The sequence below is a fragment of the Sparus aurata genome, chromosome 19, assembly GCF_900880675.1.
Source record: "Sparus aurata chromosome 19, fSpaAur1.1, whole genome shotgun sequence".
Taxonomy (NCBI): Eukaryota; Metazoa; Chordata; class Actinopteri; order Spariformes; family Sparidae; genus Sparus; species Sparus aurata.
Window position 1 is genome coordinate 20426756 of NC_044205.1, and position 22940 is coordinate 20449695.

The 22940-nt window shown below is 40.8% G+C and overlaps 1 protein-coding gene across 2 annotated transcripts in view; it reads left to right on the forward strand.

Annotated features, from left to right (window-relative positions):
- Window positions 1-22940, forward strand: part of ptprn2 (protein tyrosine phosphatase receptor type N2) — a 136620-nt gene that overhangs the window by 13822 nt on the left and 99858 nt on the right. For both annotated transcript variants that reach the window (XM_030397896.1, XM_030397894.1), the window contains 3 exons: window positions 5014-5064; window positions 12360-12473; window positions 20696-20952. In XM_030397896.1, the coding sequence (XP_030253756.1) occupies window positions 5014-5064; window positions 12360-12473; window positions 20696-20952 (422 nt within the window). The remainder of the gene's footprint in view (window positions 1-5013; window positions 5065-12359; window positions 12474-20695; window positions 20953-22940) is intronic.

Consider the following 22940-nt stretch of genomic DNA (forward strand, 5'->3'; position numbering starts at 1 on the left):
TCACATTTATTAATTGATAAGCAGTTGAATATAAAATGGATCAACAGGAAGCTGATGATTGTTTAGGTCTATCTGTTTCGAAGACGGAATGTCAAATTGTAGCTCCTCAAATGTTTACATTTGCTTGTGTTTCTTCTCAAGCAATCTAAAGACATCATCAACTACTAAATGTATTGTTAGTTACAGTTCAGTAACTATTGAAATTGTTGTAGATTCATTTGACACCAGTCATGCAAAACAACAGACAGAAAATAAAGATAACACAGCGCACAGCGCACACTCACATCACCCTCAGCTGATCCTCTAAATCCCACTTACTGTGCTTACTCCTCTGACAGCGGGTTTCCCGTTGATGAGCCTCTGGGATTGATCCGTGATGAGGTTGACATGGCAACAGAGCGTCATCACTCGACAGCGAGTGTAGCACTTTTTTTTTGGATGTCGTTTTTGTTTGTGAAATTATCTTGTGCGCCTAGAATTACACGAGACGAAGCGGCGGCTACTCTTTGTCGGGATGCTTCATTAAGATATAGCCTGGACACAGTTTTTTTTTTTTTCCCCTCCTCAGCCGTGACGAGTCAAGCATCTTTTTTTTTCTTTTATTCCGCCTGAGGTAATCAGCAACATCCACTGTGATTGCATTTTAATTAAAAGCCGCCATTTTAATCATCTCTGGCACGGTGTTGGAGAAAGAGGATGTGGCGTTATCAATCCTTTGTCCCTGCCCATCACACACGCACGCGCATACAGTCACACATGCACGCACGCACACACCATGTCTGACTTACTATGCTTGGCTGGATGCTTCATTAAATGGAAGGTCGTAATTAATATTGAGAGCTGACAAGGCCTCCCAGAGAACCCAGTGAATTAAGGAGGGAAGTGATGAGGAGGTAAAGTTGAATGGACTGACACTAATTGCCGAGCGGAGAGATGCTTGATCAAGAGGGACTGGGTGGCTCTTTCAGCTTCGAGTGGCTGCTTCGCTATAAGTTTGGTCTCGTGTGTTTTTGTTTTCCCCTTCCAGCTAAATCTAATAATCTTCTCTGTATGATGAGAACAGATAGAAAACTGTGGGCCGCCAATTTAAAGACTAAGACATCCTCAGACCTAAACTACTGAATATGTCGTTTTTCAGGGATTCCCAAAACAACATACAGTATATCACCATTCCCAGAACATTGTGTCCGCTGCAGAATAAACAGCGACAGGCGCAACGTTCGTACGTTTAGTTAGTTTAAGACAACAAAGGAAAACATTGTCATTCCAGTTAAAATACCTACATTACTTCTGTAACTCCTGGAAGAAAGTCCTGTGCTTGTTTGACCCGACCACTCACCCCAGCCTGCTCCTCATGAGGACACAGTTCCTCTTTACTTCACCTGACTTTCTGCTGCTGTAATCATTTCCACGACCACCAGGGGTCGCTGGCTGTCAGGAAATGTAAATATGGGTCATAATAAGCTGCTTTCACACTCGACTTGATGACTACGGACTGCCAAAACCAGTGAAGTGAAAATTATTCTCTTGAAAAGTCAACTGCTCTTTGATTTGGTCTATAAAAAGTCAGAATGTTGTAACTTTCTATACTTTTTTTTTACTTTTTACTAAAGCAAATCCTGACAAATTGGAAGCTTAAGAAGTTGATTTGGGGGATTTTTGATTGAAAAGTGGCTTAAATCAATTTAACAAAACAATTAACAATTAACAAAATAGCTGTATATTAATATTCAAATCAATTAATCAACTTATTGTTTCAGCTCTAATTCATTCAATAGTATAGTCATATTCATATCATACAGTAATTATTAATCATTCAACCTGCATTACCAGGGTTTTTCTGGCCACTTGGGGGCAGAGAACAAGCTGTAAATACATTATTGACTCAGGAAGCTCTGGAAGTGAACTTTGACATTGTTTACCACAGAGCGGCCATGATTTCCCTCTCTTGTGGAGCTGTTCAAAAAGCACATCGTCACTGTTGAGCTCACCTTATCAAGTTGACGTAGGAAATGTGTCCACCTATTAACACATTCAGCAGATACAGAGCAACAGTGTACAATTAAAGAGGTGTTTCTTTCCACCTGATGACTCCAAGTCAAATGGTCACTCTCCTTTTAGCTCTGTTTGGCTAAGGAACTGCCTAAGGAAATATCTCCATCGTTAGCCGCTAAATGCTCCACTCTCTTCACCAGCTAGTTGCTAACTTTGTCTGTCTGCTGTTCGGTGCTGGTGCAGGTGGTGTTTGTTAGAGCCTGCTGCAACCCGGAAATGACTCTTGAGGAAAACCGAGAACAGTTCATGTACTTAAAAAATAAACTTTTAGGTAAAATATGCTGAAATTCTCTGTAGTGCTGAGGGAAACTGCAGAGTCAAGTAATTATTCTTTCACTATGAGCGACCCTTTTAATTTTATACATTCATTTCACTGATTAATGTAAACAAAAAAAGAATTATTAAAGCAGCTGTGTGCATTATAAAGCAGTTAGAATATATGCTTCTTGTATGTTTTCTGTAGAGCCTATAGTATTTATATAGAAAGGAGTGTCTTAGTGGATCTGCAGTAGCAGAAAGTTTTGGTGATGAGGGGATGTATGAAGCACAAAATAAAATTCAGGTTGTCGGAAAAGCAATTTCGAGCAGCAAGTTGTTTCTCGTCAGTTCAGAACATTCTGCCTTTTAGTTTTTTTTCTTCTAGAGAACTGAGTGACCTTACAGCTCTGTTATGATGCCTCACTCTACATCATTAAATAGCCATTTTGCTGACATATTGAAGCCATTATCTCCGAAAGGTGTAATTTCACGAAATGTGCCCTCAGCTTCCGAGCAAAATGGCTGCGCATTGTGTCTGCATAATCAAGTTCTCACGCGGGACCAGACTTCAATAATTAGAGCAGAATAATGACCCCTAATGATGGATCTGTGAAAGAAGAAACTAACTTGATGTCTGAAAAGTTCCTGTCTCATCACACACCTGTCCTGATTCACTGTCCTCTCTCTGTGAATTGATTAGCAGACATCTCGCACCTATCTTCTCATTATTAACAAGGTCTGACAGACGCCTCCTCCTCCTGCCCAGCCTGTTCTTTATTCATGGTCATGAGCTGCTCGTTGCTGTCCGTGGAGGCCACCGGATCAAGAGGTTGCTTCCAATTACGTCACTCCTACTGATGAGCCGAGGGAGGGAAATAACAAAAATAAAAGACTCGAAGAAAGAGGTCCGAGGCTCGGCCTGGTTGTTTACAGATTGTTTGTGCGTTGCCAGCGCTGAAAACGCCATAAACACTTTAATACGAGCCTCCCAAGGGCTTATTGAACAAACAGAAATTTCATGTTCCAAGTAGCTAATTTCTTGGCTGAAGGTCTGGTTTTATTGTCTGCGCTCGTTGTGACCCTGAACGCGCCACTCCATGCAGCCTGCAACACCGAAGATTACACTTCAAGAGGAGTTCTTTGTACCCTGCCCTCATTTTCCTGGAAAAAAAAAACAAAAAAACGTGTACATGTTGTAGATCACCTGTGCAGATCGGCGAGCGGAACAATCAGTCCTCCGCTCGCTGCAACTCCCACGTGTGAAATATGAACACAGGGAACAGCTACCCATAATGCTCCTGCCATCTGTTCATTTATTAGTCTGGAACACCCAGCCCTGGTCCGAAGCGTTAAAGTTCATTAATATTCATACAACATTCATATGTGGAAACGTTGCCCATGGAGTTGGGATATTAGTGTCAGGGACAGGTTAGGAGATCCTAATCACTAATTGATGATTGATGGCTCCGTCATTAGCAGCAAGGCGCACAGCCAGAGTTGATGTAGTACTAAGCTGTACTTTTATAGAGCGGTGACGTGTTAAAAAATCGTGACAGTCGTGACATTCGTTTTGTTTTCCTCACTGCTGTTGAAGTAAACCTGCTGGACTTTGGTGATGAATGTGATCAGATGAGGCCGCTGCTAATTTTATTTACAGATTAAATGAATAGTTTGATATGTTGAGATACACACTTACTCCCTTTCTTGCTGAGAGTTAGACGAGAACCTTGGTACCACTTTCATGCCTGTAGATAAATACGAAGCTACAGCTAGCTTAAAGACTAGGAACAGATTAACAGCTAGCCTTGCTCTTCCTAAGGTTGTCAAAACCAGATTTTTTTTTTTCACCCTTTGGTAATTGTACTAATAAAGCAAAAAAGGTATAACAAGTATACTAGTGATTTTTAAGGGCACTGGGAGGTGGATTTTGCAATAATTGGACAGAGTTAGCAAGTAGCTTCCCCCGGACAGTCGTTAGCTGCTAGCTGTAGCTTCATTTTTAACAGATTGGCATGAAAGTCGAAACAATTCGACAAGTTTGTACAACAAAGATAACTGCAGCAGAAATCGGATATCATGAAAACAATAAAATGTGAAGCAATGGTAAAAAGTTTTCAAAGGTTGCTATTCAAGTACACAACAACAACAGATTCTTCCATTTCAGTGGCTGGAACAACATTGTTGCTGTCATTTTTGCTTGGTACATGATTTAAAGATATAATGTGTTTCAATTTTCCATCAAAAGTCTAAAAATGACTTTACCATAGCTATTGGTAGTATATTAATATCAATATTTTGTTGAGTTGTGTTTTTTTACAAATATGTGTACCCAGCAGTTTCCAACATTGTTCAAACCTAAAGAAATCCAAGGATTTATTCAAGGTCTCGGTGTTGTATTCATGAGTCTGAGTTGGGAGGAAAGTTGGCAAACGAGGAAAAACATAACTCAAATAAAACTTGACCTTGTTGAAAACATTTCTGTCAGAATCACAAAGATAGATTTTCATTAGTGATGGTAGCTGGTAAACAACGAAGACAACAACTCCCATGATCCCTACTCACATCTTGTTTGGTTTTGAAATGACACACTGTGTAATTAAATGATTAATCGACTATCAAAACTGCTGTAGAGACGATTTTATTTATTGAGTAATCATTAACTGGATCATTTTAATTGTATGTGTCCCGTCTCTCCTCCAGGTTGCCTGTTCGAGGACGAGCTCTGTACACCGTATGAGTTCTGCGTCAATGGTAAGTCAGACTCGGGGAGTCGTGAACGCCCACCACACCTCATTATATTGTACAACATCCCTGTGGTGCACAACCATCATCGACCCAACACAGTTCCAAAGCCAGCCAGGCTATTTTTAATCATTCGGGAGGTTTATAGACAGGATAGGAGGCCATTGGAGAACTGGCTCACAGATTATGTTTCAGCTCAGTTAAGATATATGAGTCATGTGTAAGAAAAGCAGTAAAAAACAATAGTTCATGTAATGACTACAAGGCTTTTTATATGATATTACCGCATATGTCAAGGCTTCCCTGAACCCCAAACGGTCACAACCCCGACGAGAAACCATCTCGTCTTGAAAAGATGGATGTGTCTCTGTCAGTGGTTGCCATGACAATACGCCACCTTATGAATAGAGGGGGAAATGTCGGGGCTTTTCACAGTGTGACATTCAGCAGAATCACACAGCGGGCTTTTAATTTTGAAGGGGGATTGATGGCCTGTCGATATCGTGCATCATCTTCGAGACAGAGCCGTACTTAAAGGTTAATGTATTCTCCCGTAGTGGACAGCTTCAGCGCGGGAGCAGCGGTTCAGGGTAACGTTACATGCTTACATGCATGCTGGGGGATCCACATCCATCTCTCGCAGCGCCTGTTTGTTTTTGGCCCTGCAGAGCGTAATGATTAAATGCCTGCGCGTTGAGGTTTGTTTGTTTTGTTTGACTGAGTTTTGCTCTCTTCATTTACTTTCTGCAGATTCATCGCACAATCAATTTTCACAAACAAGAGGAAGCAAGCGAAGGGAACGCTTGACAACACAATCACATGCAAAATAAGATGTGCCCTACAGTTTAGTGTGGGAAACAACACACAGGACTAGAAATAAAAAGCAGGACAAGACAATAACACAATGTTTTGTGTTAATGACAGCGTGACTTTGGTTATGTGCGTGATTTCGTATAAAACGCTTCTTTGTTTTCATGCTAGTTGATTACTTATACCCTGTTTTTCATCGTTTTCCAATGTATCATGGCTCCAACTAACAAATATTTTCATTAATGAGTAATCTGCATTCTGATTTCTCCAATGTTTGTCTGCAAGATGACAGAAATTTGTGAAAGAGCTCAAGGTGACCTCTACAAATTACTTGTTTTGTCCAATCAATAACCCAAAGTCACAGAAATATTCCATTTAGGTTGACTGTTACAGCTGTGAATCCAAAAAAGTTGAGAAAGCTCGATGCTGCTGTCACAACTTTGTGCGTGGCTCCAACTAGCAGCCAGTTAGCCTAGCTTAGCATAAATACTGGAAGCAGGGGGATCAAGCTTGGCTCTGGCCAAATATAACAAAATCCTACCCAACTGCTTAAAGAAGCAAAAAACTAGTTAAATAAACCCTTTTTTTCTAGTCTTTATGCTAAGTTAATTTAACTAGCTGCTACATTTACCATTCAAACGTGAAAGTGGCATCTCTGACTGTTTTGAGGTAGGTTTTTTTTTAAAGATATCTGTGGAGGGGTAAGATTTATTAGTGAGGCAGTCTTTGGGTTTGCAGTATGTTAGAGAAGTAAATTCGGAGATCTCTTCCCTTTTTTCCATATTAACCCAGTTTAGGAGGAAACAGCACAGAGGAGAAATATATATATATATATATATATATATATATATATATATATATATATATATATATATATATATATATATATATATATATATATGTATGTATGTATGTATGTATGTATGTATGTATGTATGTATGTATGTATGTATATATATATATATATATATATATATATATATATAAAATGGACTTTAATTACACAGACCGCCTCTGGTACAGAGCGGTGTGTAGCCTAATAGAGGGAAATTGCTGACACCTCGACAGAAAAAACCCCGGAGGCGGAGAGGAGGGTCGTGGTGGGTGTGGATGTTTGATATTACATTAGACTATCATGCGAGGCTATCTTGTGGCCACTTCTTTAGAGATTTAATGCCTCTTTTCCCACATCTTTTCATCTTCTCCTTCTTTTTTTCCCCACCGCTTTGGCCCAAGGAGCAGAACTCACATTATACCTCTCACGCTGAAATGTAATTACAGGCGCTATGCTCGATAAAGGCAAATATATACAGCCAAGAAAGACTAATGTTGGATTAATGTTGCACCTAATATGCAAGTAATGAGACATTATTTAGCTGCTTCATAACTCCTCCACACACATTCAATCCGCCCTGTGTCGCTCTCCATCGGACTCCTGATGAGCAGAAGCCACAGCTACAGACAGAGGATGAGTGGGAGTAACTAGGTCTGCCACTTCAACTCTTCCCCAGGTCCCTGAAGGAGTAACCTGGTTTATTCTGGGCTGGGCCAACCATACTCTTCCTCACCCGACGTGCTGTTGCCATGCAAGTAGGCGAGGGGAGGGGGGAGGGGGTTGCAAGAAGGAGCGTCTCTCCTGGATGTCAATCAGCACCATTTATATGTAATTGACTGTCATTTAGGGTGCGTATGAAAAGTATTAACCCCCGTTTGGAAGTTTGAATTGAATAAATTAGAGAAGTTGTAAAGATTAAAGGAAAAAGATAGATAGATAGTTTGTGTTTTTTGTTACTTCCTGTTTTATTTTGAAGTTCTTCCCTCATTTGTTATGTTTTGCTTTTCATTTCTTCCCTTTGTGTGATTTCCCGCCCATTTTTTTTTGGTTCACCTGCATCCTGCTAGTTAATCAGCCCATGTGTATGTAGTCTGTAGCTCCCTGCTGTCTTTGTCATGTCACCTGTTCCTGCTTGCTCACGTCCTTCCTGGTTTGTACTTTGCTTTTTGGATGTACTTTGTTGTGATTTTGCTCTTTGTATTTTGGTATTTTTGAAATTTAGTTAACTTTTTTATATTAAGGGCTCGCTTCTTGTTCGGTCTGCCTGTGTCTTGCGTTCTTGTGCATCCACGACAGGCTTCAAGTACTATGTAGCTCACAGTCGTGGATTCTGCTAGCTGAGATGACAATTGCTAACAAACGAATAATTAAGGCACATTTGCCACCCCAAATTCTTAATAGTTTTTAGACAATGTCTTTAATTTCACACAAAACTTGGCTTCACATTTCTAGCTCTCAACCAATGATTTTGTTGGCTAAAATGGCTGCTGCTAGCAGACGTTGCCAGCTAACCTTTAAGCTGCTGTTCACCCGTTGTTCTTTAACGTTCTCTTACAATACATGATATTAATGTTTGAAACAAGTCTACATAAGCGGGTATCCAATATCTAGCTAATGACAGGGGATTGTGGCTGTGGAAATTGCTGTTGCTATCAGATTTGATCAGTTGTGGCTAGCCAGTGTAAGCTAATACACTCTGTATCTAGGTTGAAACCCATGACTTTGTTTTTTTTGTTTTTTAATGGTCAGTCATTTTCGAAGAACAGTGTAAATGCTATAATGCTAAAGGACTGAGGCTAAAGCTGCATTCTAGGCAGTGCTCATAGCTAAGGATGCAGCTAACGTTAAGTGGCAGTAATATTATTTAAATATTCATGAATTGCAGGGTAGAGCTTGTTTGTTCTTAATGGTACACTATTTAATGAAGAATAAGGACGAATTGCCGTGTGTTAAATTGGTAAGCTAATGGAGGCCCGTCCACACAAACTCAGGTCTCTAACTGCTCCTAATGGTCCACGTGTTAACGTTAAATGACATAAGACTTTGTAGGATGTAAGCCCTTACACCACAAAGTACTTCCCGTTTTATACTTGCAATTAATTTAGATACATTTTCCACACTAGAGCTACAGCTGAATAGAGTCCATTTTGCTAAAAGTTCCCTCAGTATGTTGTTAAGTAGGTCAATTACCTCCCTCCATATATCATTTGATCTTCTGCTGTCCTGTCTCATTTTGAAACCAGCCACTTTGAATCTCTATTTCCATCTTCAGGGGAATACTTTCCTAGAGGTTCCTCTAAAAGGATAGATGTGATTACCCTGAGACCGGAAATGCATTTTAATTTGATGCGAGTCTCCAGAGTCTGTGGCTTTCGCTATGATAAGCTAAGCTAAAGTACAGCGGGTAAGTGCTGCATGTTTCCCCGAGGGCACCGGTTGGCTCCTATTAAACACTTAACCAACAGTGTTGCATCGATTGACGGTTATCTTGCCTCCACTCAGGCCAATATTGTCTGAAACTTCTGCACTGTGTTTTAGATTGAAACGATTTAGGTGATGCTCCTATCGATCGAAGCTTGCAACAGGTTCAACTGCGGTGTAAACACTTTGAGTAAGCACTACAAAATCTATAATCCCAAAGTATATCTGCATGGGCGGAGAAAGAGCACAGCGGCAGTAGGTGCGTAATCCAAGAATAATAAAAAGATGAAGTTATCAGTGAAGAAGCCGTTAAGGCGCTCTTCGGTGGGAAAATAAAGGAAGACAGACAGGGAGATGTATTTAAAAATAAATGTGATAATAAACCTAATTCATATTCCAAACTGAAGAGGCACTATGTTTTGATGTAGCTTCAAGTGTCTGGTTTATCTTTATTAATTTCTGTTATTTACATGTAGATTGCTGTGCATGCATAATGTAATTATCATTTCAAAAGCCACAATTTTCACATAAAAAAAAAGAGTCCTGAATAAACACTTCATTCATCATGCCCTGATCACTTCGGTTTTTGTTCTGCTCTTTTCTTTATTAGCACACTACATCTGGCCAGTCTCGGTGCATTGATTTGGGCCTATTCATTTTTTCGTGACATGAACGGCACAGCTAGTACACCTGTTCCGATACGTCTTAATTTGTCTCCCGGGTCTGTCCTCCTCTGCCTCCGATGTACGGTCTTTTTAGAAATGCTTTGCCGACTGTCAGCTTTAGTGTTTGCTCCTGTTATCCCAGAGCATTAGCTTTCACAGTTTAAATAGCATTAGCAGCAGCCGGGTGGCGCACTGTCTGTCACTGTGGGAGGAGAGACGGCGTCTGGATTTAGAGCTCTTTACCTTTTTTTTTTTCTTGGCTGAAAATCTTCTTTATTCCTGTCGACACACAGCTCATCCTGACATAGCCTCTCTTTAGTGAGACTGGCACTGAGTTGTAGGATTGTACATCCAGGGATTGATCGATTGGTTATGTGGCCTGTTTTATGCATTATTGATTGCATTGATCGAGGTTCATTTGCATTGCAGTTGCCATTTGCTCGTCACAGTGACAGCATTAGCCTTGTCTTGCAAGGAGGCACAAATTGATCAGTTGTCAGCTTAATATTTCCTAAAAGCTGACGGATGATCATTAGAAAATCGCTGTGTTCTGCTCTGCTTGTCAGACTTTGCTTCAGTCCCGAAACAGCCTTGAATGTGTTGGACCTGCACAGATCTCTCAAACTGATGTCTGTTCTTTTCATTTTATATTTTAGGGGAGAATTTTCTGCGTTATTTTCAGATTCGGCCAACCCTCCGTGCACACATGCTGCGCTCCTCCAAGCCTGAAATTAAAATGTTGTTTTAGCTGACAGAAATACGGGGGGGGAAGAAGTCTGTGATTCTTTAAAACTGTCAGCTACAATGAACCACTGTCGCTTGTTTTGATTATCTTAGTATTGTGAATACATCCTATAAAGTGACAGAGCAGTGCTTTGTGAGTCATCATGCATGTGTCTCCAAACACCTCGATAAATCAATCATCTGTTATGTTTGCCAAACCAGGCTCTCTTTGTTGTAAAATACCTCTGACTGTTTTTAATGCTCCGAATCCCTGCGTGTCTGCAAGCCCGTGTGTCTGTGTGATGTCGGGAACGTCCCTGACAACGGGGAAGGAAGTGACATGTCTAACAGCGGCCGTCGCCATGGAAACCGACGAGGGATGCAGAGCATCAAACATTTAACAGGATCCCATCACTCGTTATGTCACCAGCCTCTTCTCATTGCTTACATAATATTAGTTGTTAGTGGGGGAAAAATAAATGGTGCCAGAAGTCCTTGAGAAAAACCTCGCCACATTAACCAAGTCGCTTTCCATATTTTCATCGGAAGAGAGAGGTTGTTGGCAGAGAGTATGGAGACGTTTGACGTCCTGTGATTCAGACACGTCTGTGATGATCTGTGCATCTGTAGGTGGGAAGTTTTCCTCTGCGCTGTTTGAGATCCAGAAATAGATCCCGAGCGTTGCACTGTGTTGTCTACGCTAATTCACCACCTCCCACTGGCTTTTTCCTGTAGAGAGCTGTCATTTAACGGCCCCCAGGGAAGAAGGTGGAAGTATGGAAAACACCCGCTTCTCGTTTAGAATAAGGATTCAATTTAGAGCCTTGACTGACATCACGTTGTCTTCGTATCAAGTCACTGAATTTGACACCCCTGTCAATAGAATGAGAAAACAAGGTTGAAATCTTTTTCACTTTGGCTGCAAAGATGAGGTTTCAAAATGTTGCATCACATAGTTTTTGATTGTGTGACATTATTGACCATAAACCCCTCACATACTCATCCATATCTATATCCCCAGTGTAAAAATGCCACTGCATTACGTGGCGGAAAATTGCAGCATTCAATGGACATCAGTGTTTGTGTATTCTACGGTGCCCAACGTGTCATTGAGCATCAACCGCGCCATTGATGTTTGCTGTCATTGTCCAACATCTTGGGGCTAATTAATGGGATGCTGTGGTGCGTGACAACGTGTTGATTCACATCATTAGCTCCCATCTAATCACAGTGGCATCCTCGCACATACTCTCACACGTTAGTATGCATGATTACACACACACACACACACACACACACACACACACACACACACACACACACATATAGATGAGATGTCTCAGATCGAATATGCAGGATTCTTATCTGCGAGGTGGACTTTTCATTTAGCCAACAAGATACAGGGATTTATCTCTCCAGCTGAGATGAGGTGACACAGGTCATTTATATTCCAGGCGTTACATCTGCACACTGCTTTCTGACCTCCTGAGCCTCAGCATCCTTCTGAGGTCTAGACCAGCCATTGAATTATGGGGCTGATGGGGACTCTGTGGTGTGGGTTGCCTAGCAACCTGCATTGAGTGAGGCGGGAGGCTTGCTGATCGGGAGATTACCAGGGTCCCTGATAAAGTCCTTCCTGTCATGAACGGCTGCTTATCGTGGTGCTGTCAGAGGAAAAATGTCAGCTATTAGCTCCTCAAAAAACAGGCTGTCAGAGGTGCGGAGACACTGCAGGTGCCACAAAGTCTTACAACATTTCAATGTCCAGAAACATTGCTTACATCTTTCTTAATTTTAGCTATTAAACATGTCCTTCATGAACCTGTTTCCCTCTATTTCTCTTCCCATAGATGGCGTGTTTGGAAGGTGCCAGGAGTTAGCCGGTGCAGACCTGTACACGTACGATATTCCTTCCTCGGCTCTGCAACGCCTCAGGATCCTCCTACAAAAGCTGGCACACAGAGGTACACGCCGCCTGTCCGTCTTTGTCCGAGTGTCTTTTATTTCCTGTTCGGCTGCCTTTATCAGTCATGTACAGGGTTTACAGCAAAATGCTTGTCAACTGCCATTGTGTGAAGCAAGCCAAATAAGCCAAGCTGTCTCTTTGGCTAGCGCAGAGCAGCACCAGTGAGCGAGAACAGGTCATTTGACTCATTTCGGGCTATTGTTTGGCCGTCATAGCAGCAGCCAAGGCTGGTAGGACATTTACAGCTAATTTTGCGGACGAGTTACTGCGAGGTGTGCGGCGTAATCTCATCAGACAGTCTCTCCTACTCAATCAATGGCAGCAGCTAATGTGTTTGTTATAACAGGTCTTCAGGGCGTATATTGTATTTACAATAAGATGTCTTCATAACAGAAGTAGCTCATTATGAACAAAGTTACAGCAGGAAGGATCAGCTGGTTCTCAACCTGGAGCCATGCTGGACTTTGGCCGACTTTGGAAGACAGAGCTTCTTCCACTTGCTGATGGTTGTTACAGTGTGAAGAACAACTAGAAATTACTGGAGCCTCCAGGCAGCCTGCTGCTGTAGAGCCATTGCTGTAACTGCTGAACAAATGGCTCTGGCTCGTCTGTTTCAACTAGAGATGGGCCGATAGAAGACTTCATCACAGATCGTGATACAAAAAACACCTTTAATAAGTTGATTGTGGTGAATTTCATGATCGGGAACAATTGTGAATTGAGATTATCATGAAAATGCTCATGTGAGTGACTTGAAAAGCTGTGTAAGTCACTGATATACAATCCTCTACTGGTTTTTCTGCTTTATTTTGAATTTTCTAAGTCTGTCACCACAGTTAGGTTAAAACAGATTAAGGACTGACGAGGAGATGAGGTTATCATCATTTATTTGTGCAGGAAGACATTATTATTTATGACTACTTATTTAAGATTCTTTGATTGTTTTTCACAGAAAAAAATAAAATAAGCTTCCCAGAACACTGTTACATAAAAAAAGCAGTATGAAATAAAGTATGTGTTTTCCTTTAAGATCAGTTTACTTATTCAGTCATGAAAACAAAGAGAGATTGTTTATTTAGGCATAACAAAAAAAAACACCTTCAACAAAGATCTTTATATGTTTTATCCAAAACTACATAGTGCACCTTTTAAAATACATAAAACTCAACAACAAAAACAATATAAGACACAGATCTCACACACACATCCATTCTGAGTTCTGCACTGTCTGAATATCTGATTATAAGCATTATTTTATGGGTTTGGGGTGTGTAATTTGGTATATACTATAGGTGAAAAAAAGCATAGACAGTGTTCAGGTTGTTCATTTCTAATCGGTTAATTCCAGTGAACTGCTTCATTGAACATGAAGAAATGTGAAACATGTCTTCAATACCATATTATTATTATTATTATTATTATTATTATTATTATTATTATTATTATGTAAAACAAATTAAATGTCTTCAAGGAAATCAAGACTCAGTCAAGGAACAGTCTTAGACCTGTGTCTCTATTTACTTTATGATTAGTACGAATCGAACAGTTCTTTACAGGAGACTCTCCGGAAATTATTAATAATGTGTGTGTTACCATGGCAATTGTGAGAAAATTGTGGGGTTCCTGTCCAAATGTTTTTCTCCACACATTCACCAGCCTGTAACTGCAGCCGTAACCCACCAGGGGGCAGTAGACACCTTTAGCATGGACCATGACCGCAGACATCATCCCTCCCAAAGATAATTGGCTTTGCAGGCCACTCTGAGCTTAATATCTTTTAACAGGCGTGAACCAGTGTTGAAAATCATTAAGAGTAAGCAGTCGGGCCAGAGGAAATCTAAAAAAAAAAAAAAAAAAAAGAGGAGGAAAAAAATGCAGTGATGAATATTAAGTCAGGCGAGACCACACATTTATTCTAATTACTGCTTAGAAATAAACAAATGAGAGTGAGGAGGATGAGAAGAGATCTGGTGTGTAATTTTTTTTTTCCCGCTTCAGTTTAAGAGGTGTTTAATTCTTAAGATGCTTTTCGTCACGAGTCTCGTTCTCTGACCTTGTGTTTTTTAGACACCCGTTTACGGACGCTGCAGACATGACATCATCACTTTGAATCATTTTTCTTCATTCCTGTCTTGTGGAATCACATCCACAGACACGGAGCATTATCTCCGGATGAGTCCACAATGCACTGTTAATGCTCGGTGGCACGTTATTCTTATCAGCTCAACAGCTATTGAAGTGTCATCTTTAAGACGTGTGGGACCCTTACTTTATTTTTTTTCTTGTTGGAGCCTATTGTACTGTAACCTAAATTGAAGCGATGACGGGGGGCAAAAAAAAGGGGGAGGAACATCAATGGAATCGATTTACAATCCTCTTTATCTTGCATCAGAGACGCAGGTAGAAATCACACAATCTCCACTCCCTGCACAACACCAATGTCATTCAGATCAATAGGAACTGACCCTCCTACAAAAGGGCTCGGGTTGTCTGGATGTCTCCCCGTTGGCAGGGCGCATTGTCTGGCATTACATTTTTCACCACAATACCTTTTTTTTTTTGAAAGCAAGGCACTGTCATCCAACTGCAAATGACTTTTATATTACACAGCAGCACCCGGAGCTAAGCAACTTTAGTATTCAGCGTGTGCAGCCACAGTGTGTCTACACTTTTCATAGCCGGGGCTGCTGTCATATTGCTCGGGAGTCATTATGGCTCTGCTAAATGTGTGTGTGTGTGTGTGTTTGTGCAAAGTGGGACTGTGTGAGGACAAACACAAGAGCCAAATCAGTAGCTATAGTATGTAAAGTATATTAAAATGATGGACCTTTTTCAGTTGAATGTTTGCTAAACCTCCGTCCCCGAGCAGCAATTGCCCAATCATAGCTGAGCAAACCATAACTAGGCCTAACAGGTGATTCTGGCTTTGGAGCACAACTTAAAAAGTGTAACAAATGGATTCAACTTTGTATTCATGTGCTTTATTGTGAGGTGCAAACACTGACAGTAACAGTCCCGACAAACTAGCATGCTACCTTTTTTAGAAAGATTTATAAAGGCAAGGTGTGAAGCATGTCAGGTACAGAGAACATGGCAGCTGAAATGGAGCTCGTTCATTGTGAAACGGTCTCAGGTTTTGGTCACGATTAGGCAACAAAACTATTTGGCAAGGGTTAGAAAACATCATGAGTTGTAAGCTAACTACATGGGTAGTAGCCTATAAAGGGTGACAGAATCTGCGTAGGGACCAGGTGGATTAATCACATTGCGATGTTATTCATATTAATTAGATACCGATAGCATGTCTTGGCCCCTAGAACACAGCCACAGTACCAAGGAGCTTTAATAAGCCAACTAAAATATTTGTTGGGATCACAAGTTATGTCACCTGCTCATTGCTAGCTAGAGCTTACATAAGAGACCAGTAAGTATACATCCAATCAGGGTGTTGCCTATATGTTTTTTCATAGTGAGCACCCAAACCATCTGAGGTTTATGTTAGACCGCATTATATTATAGTTAACTGTATCTTTATTTATAACGCAGTACTAAGGCAAACTAGAGCTAGCTTACCACGAAATACACAGAGATGGTGCTCCTTTTTAGCTTGTGAGGATGCTAACTTTTCAGCTTGGGCAAGTAGCTTTACCCTCAGACTTTTAGCACATTATCATTCTTATTGTTAAAGAAACATTTACATGATTATCAGTTTAAAACTAAACCAACTCATGATGTTTTGGCATTGTGACTAGCAAGCGTAATGAGAAGTGAGAATCTTTCATTCTTTTCTAGTTGTGAAATGTAAGACCTGCCGTTTTATAAATAACTAAGAATTACGAGTGGTGTTAATCTGATCTTTTTTAAAACTCCTTATGCATGTATGGTGCCAGCTTAGCAACAAGAGCAAGTAGTGTTCGTTCAACATCCTTTCCACAATTACTTTCGTGTATGTAGCAAATATTAGCAACCTTTCAGGACATATTAACAATCTTAATGAGTTACTGTTCTTGTCAACTACATACAATGAGGAAACTAAGGGGGGTTAGAAGAGTCAACTCAACTGCATGACAGGTTAATTCTGAATCTTTGAAGCATTTTTTGTCATATTTTTCCATCCCTGGGCAGTATTTTTACTGTCAAGCTCCATACTCTCAACATCAGAAAGAATCATGTCAGAATGTTCTTGATATACCACATTCGACTACGCTAACGTGCAGTCAATTGACCTCCTGATCCTGTGCAGAGCGCTGGATACTCTCATAGTCCAGACAAGTCAAGTAAGATGATGCATTGTGACATTTGCATTAGCTCCATTGACAGGAAGCGTCAGTCAGCGAGAATCAGTGACCATAAACTGTCACTCCAGTGCTACTGAAACCACATGTTACTCATGGTCATACTTCCTGCACAAATGTGTTTTCTTTGACAGACGGTCAACAAAAAAAACCTATTGTTGTTTCTTCCACATATTCGGCTCTGTCTGTTCCTTGACAACCACCGTGCTGGTACTAGAGAGAAAAAAAAGTCAGACACATGCACTCACACACTAACATGCCATGTGAAAACAAGAGTGCTTTTATTGAACCATTCACTGAGAGTTGATGTCTGTGAAGGGGGGCCGGATCATTTCAAAGAAACCTGCTGCAGATTTTTTTGCTCGGAGCCAAAAGTGATTTCCTCCTCAGGCAAGTAATTGTTTATGTCCTCGGAGATGTTTGCCAGTTGTTTTGCAATCATGGCAATATGAAATTATTCCAGTAGACGTGGACATGTAGCGTATTGTCTTGATCTTTGGTAGGCGTTCACGAGAACTCCACACAGAGTACAATAACCCCTTTACCCTCATGGTAAACTCATTCTGTGCAGCCGAACTTTGTTCAAATACACAGAACTTTGTTTTTAAAAGTCAGAACAATAAGAAAATAGTCACGAATCTGAGAAAAAAGATTCTGAGATTTAAGTCAGAATAAAGATACAAATTGAATCCAGCTATATTTTGGGGAATTGCCAAAAAACGCACAAGATATCTTGAATATTCCAATTTTAAGAAATAATGCAGCCGCAAAAACACGTAGTCCGGAAGAGCTGAAAAAAGTTGATAAAAAAGATTTTTTTCCTGATATAAAGCTACTCAAGGATTTGAAAAAACACTTTTGTGCCATCCTATTTCAGAGTTTGCTTTATTTTTATGTAAAATTTCGATTGACACATTTCATTTTGACTAATTAGGTAGAACTTGCTGCTAAATTATTCACGCTCCCTTCCATTAATGCCTTTAAAATCAGTCGGTGGACAGAAGTAAAGGAAAGGGGAAAATCTGCATTTCAAAAACAGCAGATGAAACTACAAGACGCGTAGACTGGATCCCATCTAATAGGCTTTGAATATTTAGGACCCCCCCCCCCCCCCCACTCTCTCCCTCTCTGTCACATAGAAAACAGACAGGAGGCCAACAGAAATAACTTGCTTGTTTGAAAGCTGTTGCGCTAATGGCAGGGCGTTAATTAACTGAGGCATTTGCCTGAGACGGCACGCTATCCTTAACAGGCAAAAAAGCGGCAGCCTCTGTGATGGAACCTGCTCTTTCTCTGGACCTACAGATGAATTTGCATGACATTTAGCTCCTCAGCGCCAGGATAATCAGCTGAGAGGTTGATTGAGAAGAATCCGACCGTAAAGGCCCCACCACTCCTGACTTTCTCTTTGACGAAATGGCTCACTTTGAGTCTGTAATTTGCGCCGGCGTACCTTCTCCCTCAAGTGTGCCCATCGCAGAAACACAAAACATGGTATGTATGGAAATGAGTGCATCCCCCAGGAGACAGAGGGGGGATAGAGGTGTCACAGTCAATGAAGCCGGCCTCATCTTGTTGTGGGCGCCATCACACTCTGAACCCATTTAACCGGCTGCAGTTAACCGCAGCCACCATATGGATCCTTTAGGGCTGGAGTCAGACCTGATTTCCCCACCGCGACCGCTGATAGCATAAATGATCAACAACACGCTGATATATAACAAGTATACACCACATCGTTTAAGCCACGGGTAGTTAACCGTCATTGTTGTACGGATGGATGGCTGAGCTGCGTTCCAGAACAGTGACAACATACGCTGCTTTGTGCTCCATTCAGCGCTGCCAAGAATGACTGGAGGCATCTGTAGCTGCTCTGCATTGCTCAGATCCTCATCTGGTGCTTATGAATATCCCATGAATATACCCAATGTCTATGGGTGAGAAACCAGGCTAATGAAGACATTCTGCGGTGTTGATACTTTCATTTTTTTCTGTGTATTTTTAAACCCTGGCTGTTAACAGCTTTGAAAGGCGTCCACGTCATTAAGAGCAGCATTGTTTCCTTTAGATGAGTCCGGTAAAAGGTTAGCGATGTGGCAGCGAGGAATCTGAGCCCCTTGCCACAACTTAATTACTAATTTCTCATTAAAAAATGCTTCTGCACTGGAATGAAGTGTGATCAGTGAGCATCTTGGCTCCTTAAAGACGAAAAAACAAAAAAGTATGATATCCTTAGTATTGCTATGCTCTTTGCCGATGGAATGCTGCGCCTCTTGGCTCATTGGGAATGGGGCCATGTTTTGGGTATCTTTTTTGCTTGGGTAGCTCCATCTGGTCTTGGCACCACTGCGCTTTGCCCCTGCCCAGGAGTTCTGCATCCCAACTATGTGTTGGCAATTAGCAGAGATGTTGGCAAGGCATCAGGCTGCAGTGTGACATTCTCCCCAGGCTTGTTGACTGGCTCTGTGTGTGTGTGTGTGTGTGTGTGTGTGTATGTGTATACATGTCTGTGTATACATGTGTGCAAATGTGTAGCCATGGCTTTCTTTTAGCGTGTCGTCATTTCAAACATTCCCCTTCTCTGCTATTCTGTTTCATCTTTGCTGTTTCGTTTACCCACTTTAAGCTGAGAGGGCTGTAAACAATTTCCCCAAAAGCAGAGAACAGAAGCTGAAACTTTTTGTCCCAGGATGTACTTTTCAAGGAAGGAGAATTGTCCTTCAGAGTGTTGTTGTCTGTGTTTGCATAGCAGTCTTAAGACACTCCAAAATGTGGGAAATCAGTATGGCAATGTAATGGAACAGTGCACGACTATACAGCAAGCTGCATGCTAATGGCAACAGCTAATTGCGTGCTAATGGTGTAAGACCGTGGTGTTTATAAGGCAAGGATAAACTAAACTCCTTTACTTTGTTAAAGTTCCTTTACTTTTGGAAAGTACCACCCACCAAGTAAGGACTTTAGGGTGTACAATAATATCCCGGATCAAAATTAAGACCACGGTTCCTACCGTGGTGTTTGTAAGACTAACTAAATCGATTGTACCAAATTATATTCGGATTATGAACAAAAGCAAACCAGTTAATTTTTTTAAAATGGCAGCTAAAATGAAAGACAGCGAGTAGTTAATCACTCAGAAATTCCAATACAATCCACAGTAAAATCTCCAAGTCCCTTTACTTTTGTAAAGTGTCATATTTAGATTTTTGGTTTCCTGTTTTATTTTGTATATCATATACCCATGTGTTGTGTTTTGCTTTCCACTTCCTGTATTTGTCTTTTTCCAACCCTTTTTCTTGCTCACCTGTGTTCCATTAGCTAATCAGTTCCTGTTCCAGTTTTGAATCCCGTGTTTTTCCCTCAGTCTTTGTTAGTTTGTTGCATTTGCTCCTCTTGCTTCCACCAAGTTCCTTCCAATCCGAGTTTATGCAGTCAATCAAACAGCAATCAAAGTCTACTCCAAATACTCTCCTCTTATCTCTTAAGCAATGTCAAGCAGCAAGGAAAAAATAAAGATATGTCCAGAGAGAATGAAAAGTGGTCAGCAATTTTGACTTCAACATTCATTTTGTCTCTTGAAACAAATTTGGAGTCAAGAAATATCAGAAACAGAACTTGTACTAGGAACTCGATTGGTAGCTTCAGCCGAACTTTACTATTAGGTTATTTGCAGGCCTGATTCGATATCTATCTACTTGTCATTCATTTATATAATTTTGTGTAATCTAAATATTCATGTTTTTTTGTCTGTAATGTCAAATACATGAAAAAATATATCAAACGAAATAGGTTGACTATCTGCATGTTGAATCTCTTTACAAAACTAGTGTCTGACCTTGAGATATCTGCAGAAATCTTCTTTTTTCAAGGTTACGTTTATTTGAGAAGTGTTTGACAAACCTTACTATGACCTCTTTGTTTCCAGGTTTGACATGGCAGGACGACATCACTCAGCAGGTCATCTCTAGAGAGCTCTCCAAACTAAGGAGAACCCCTCTCCGCCATCAGGCCACACCTCCAAGCCCCCTGACCGCCTACAGAAGCTCCAGAGACAGGAAGCTGAGGCCTTCGCAGGCAGAGCTGAACAGAAACCTTCAGCAGTACCTGACTGGCCTGGGCTTCCTGCCGCAGTCTGAGGTCAATGGACAACCGGGAATCCATCGAGATGGAGCCAACGTCCAGGTAAGAGTGACACACTGTAGAGTTGTAGTACATCATAAGGGATCGGGCAGATGTGACAGCAAAATTATGCAGACTATGAAGTTCAGTTTACTCTTCATGAACAGTTACACAGTTACTATATATACTATCTCAAATAATTGATTAGTTGTGGGTCTATAAAATGGTGATACATGTTGATCAATCATTTCCAAAGCCCAAGTTGAAATCCTCAAATGTTTTGTTTAGTCCAAAACCCAAAGACTTTCAGTGAACTATCAGGTTAACTGACTTTATTTATTTTTTACTCAAACTGATGAATTGATTGTCAAAATAGTTGGAGACTAATTTAATAGTGGAAAACCAATCAATCGAGTCAGGAGGGTCTAATGAAAAAAAATCCTATCCAGGTGCATTATGGGAACTGTAGGATCTGGCATTTTCTGACCTTAATCTTTTTACTGTAATTATTAGAGAGAATTAAAAATCAAGATATCTCAGCCTCCGCAGCTTCAATTTAATAAATCTTTCTCTGGCGGCCTCAGCTTTAAGAAAGTTGGAAGGGAATTAAATCCTTTTAAGAAACTTTATTTTAATGTCAAGCTTCAGCATTTAGGTTCAAGGTATTAATGTTGGTCCACAAAGTAAACAAAACATGTTTTCCTTGGCTAAATTATGGAAGGGCCTCTTCCCTTCCTTTTGAAAAATAGTCAGTATGTCCTTTGCGGGGGTCGCCCTCTTGTCCCTGCACGGCTTTTGTTTCTGGCTTTCTGTCTTCTCCCCCCTCTCCCACTGAGCAGGGACCCTTTTAACACAAAGATCTTCCATCACCTCTTTACATTATTCAATCCTCATATTTAGGGTGGAACCCCAGCTTTGTGTGAAATGTGCTCCGCATCCGTCATAGCCGAGCTGCTTCCTGCTGCTGTGTCAGTGCAGCCATAATGCAAAGTTGAAGAGTTCAGGACCTTCCTTATTGATGAGATGAGGCCCTTTGTTGTGTAGCGTGATGGAAAAAAGCAAACATGGTTAGCATGAATGGCAGAGCACCCCCGTCTTGCTGTGCTAATGCCATTATGGCCTCTCAGTACGCCGGGCTTGGAGAGACTGACATTTTCTCTATATACATTTGAAGGACAGAAAATGGCACCAAGGGAGATAGCTAGTATTAGTGCGGCAGCGACATGGATAATAATGCTGCTCAGTGGATCGGATATACTGTATGCCGAATTGAAGCGTGGGCACTTATGATTCAGACGAGAAGAATGATTCTCTCCCTCACAAAGAGAAGAAAGGACAAAATCACACGTTTTGGTGCCAATATTATACTAATTACAATGCCAAATGGTTAAAAGGCGTCTAGATGCCTGTGTACCAGTGCATTGTAATGTAAATATATAATTCATCATGTGTCGCATATAAACTTTTTTTGGCTAACTGTGAAATCAGATGACTCACAATGTTTTTCTTTTTTGATACAGGGTTTCTGCTACTTCTCTGACAGAAGAGATGTGCTTTTAAAGTTTGTTGTGTGTTGTGGAGATGCATGAAATTACTCTTTGAGTGACACTATCTCATCTTTGATTTCCATAATGTAATTTCCAAGGGCAGTTGTCTTTGATCTAGAATCCCTATTCATATCCTGTCCTGTCTAGTCGAGCCCAGGTTGCTTCTCATTTCATACGAAAACCTGTCACAACAATGCTGACCCAGCTCAACCCACCCAGTGTTCTCATGAGAAAAATATATGTATTGCAGAGCTAAAGCAATGTTAGAGATTAATCGTATGAATGTTGTCACTTTAGTGTTACAAAAATGATCAAAACTGAGAAGCTGCAGCCATGCTAGCAGCTCTGTGAGGCTACTGAGCATTTTAATGTTCAATGACAATACTACCATGCCTATGTTTAAGGTATATCATTTTTACAATGTTCACCATCTTAGTGTAGTGTTTTAGAAGGCCGACATATGTTCTCAAGTGCAATGCTAACCCTGCTGAAAAAAACAGCTTA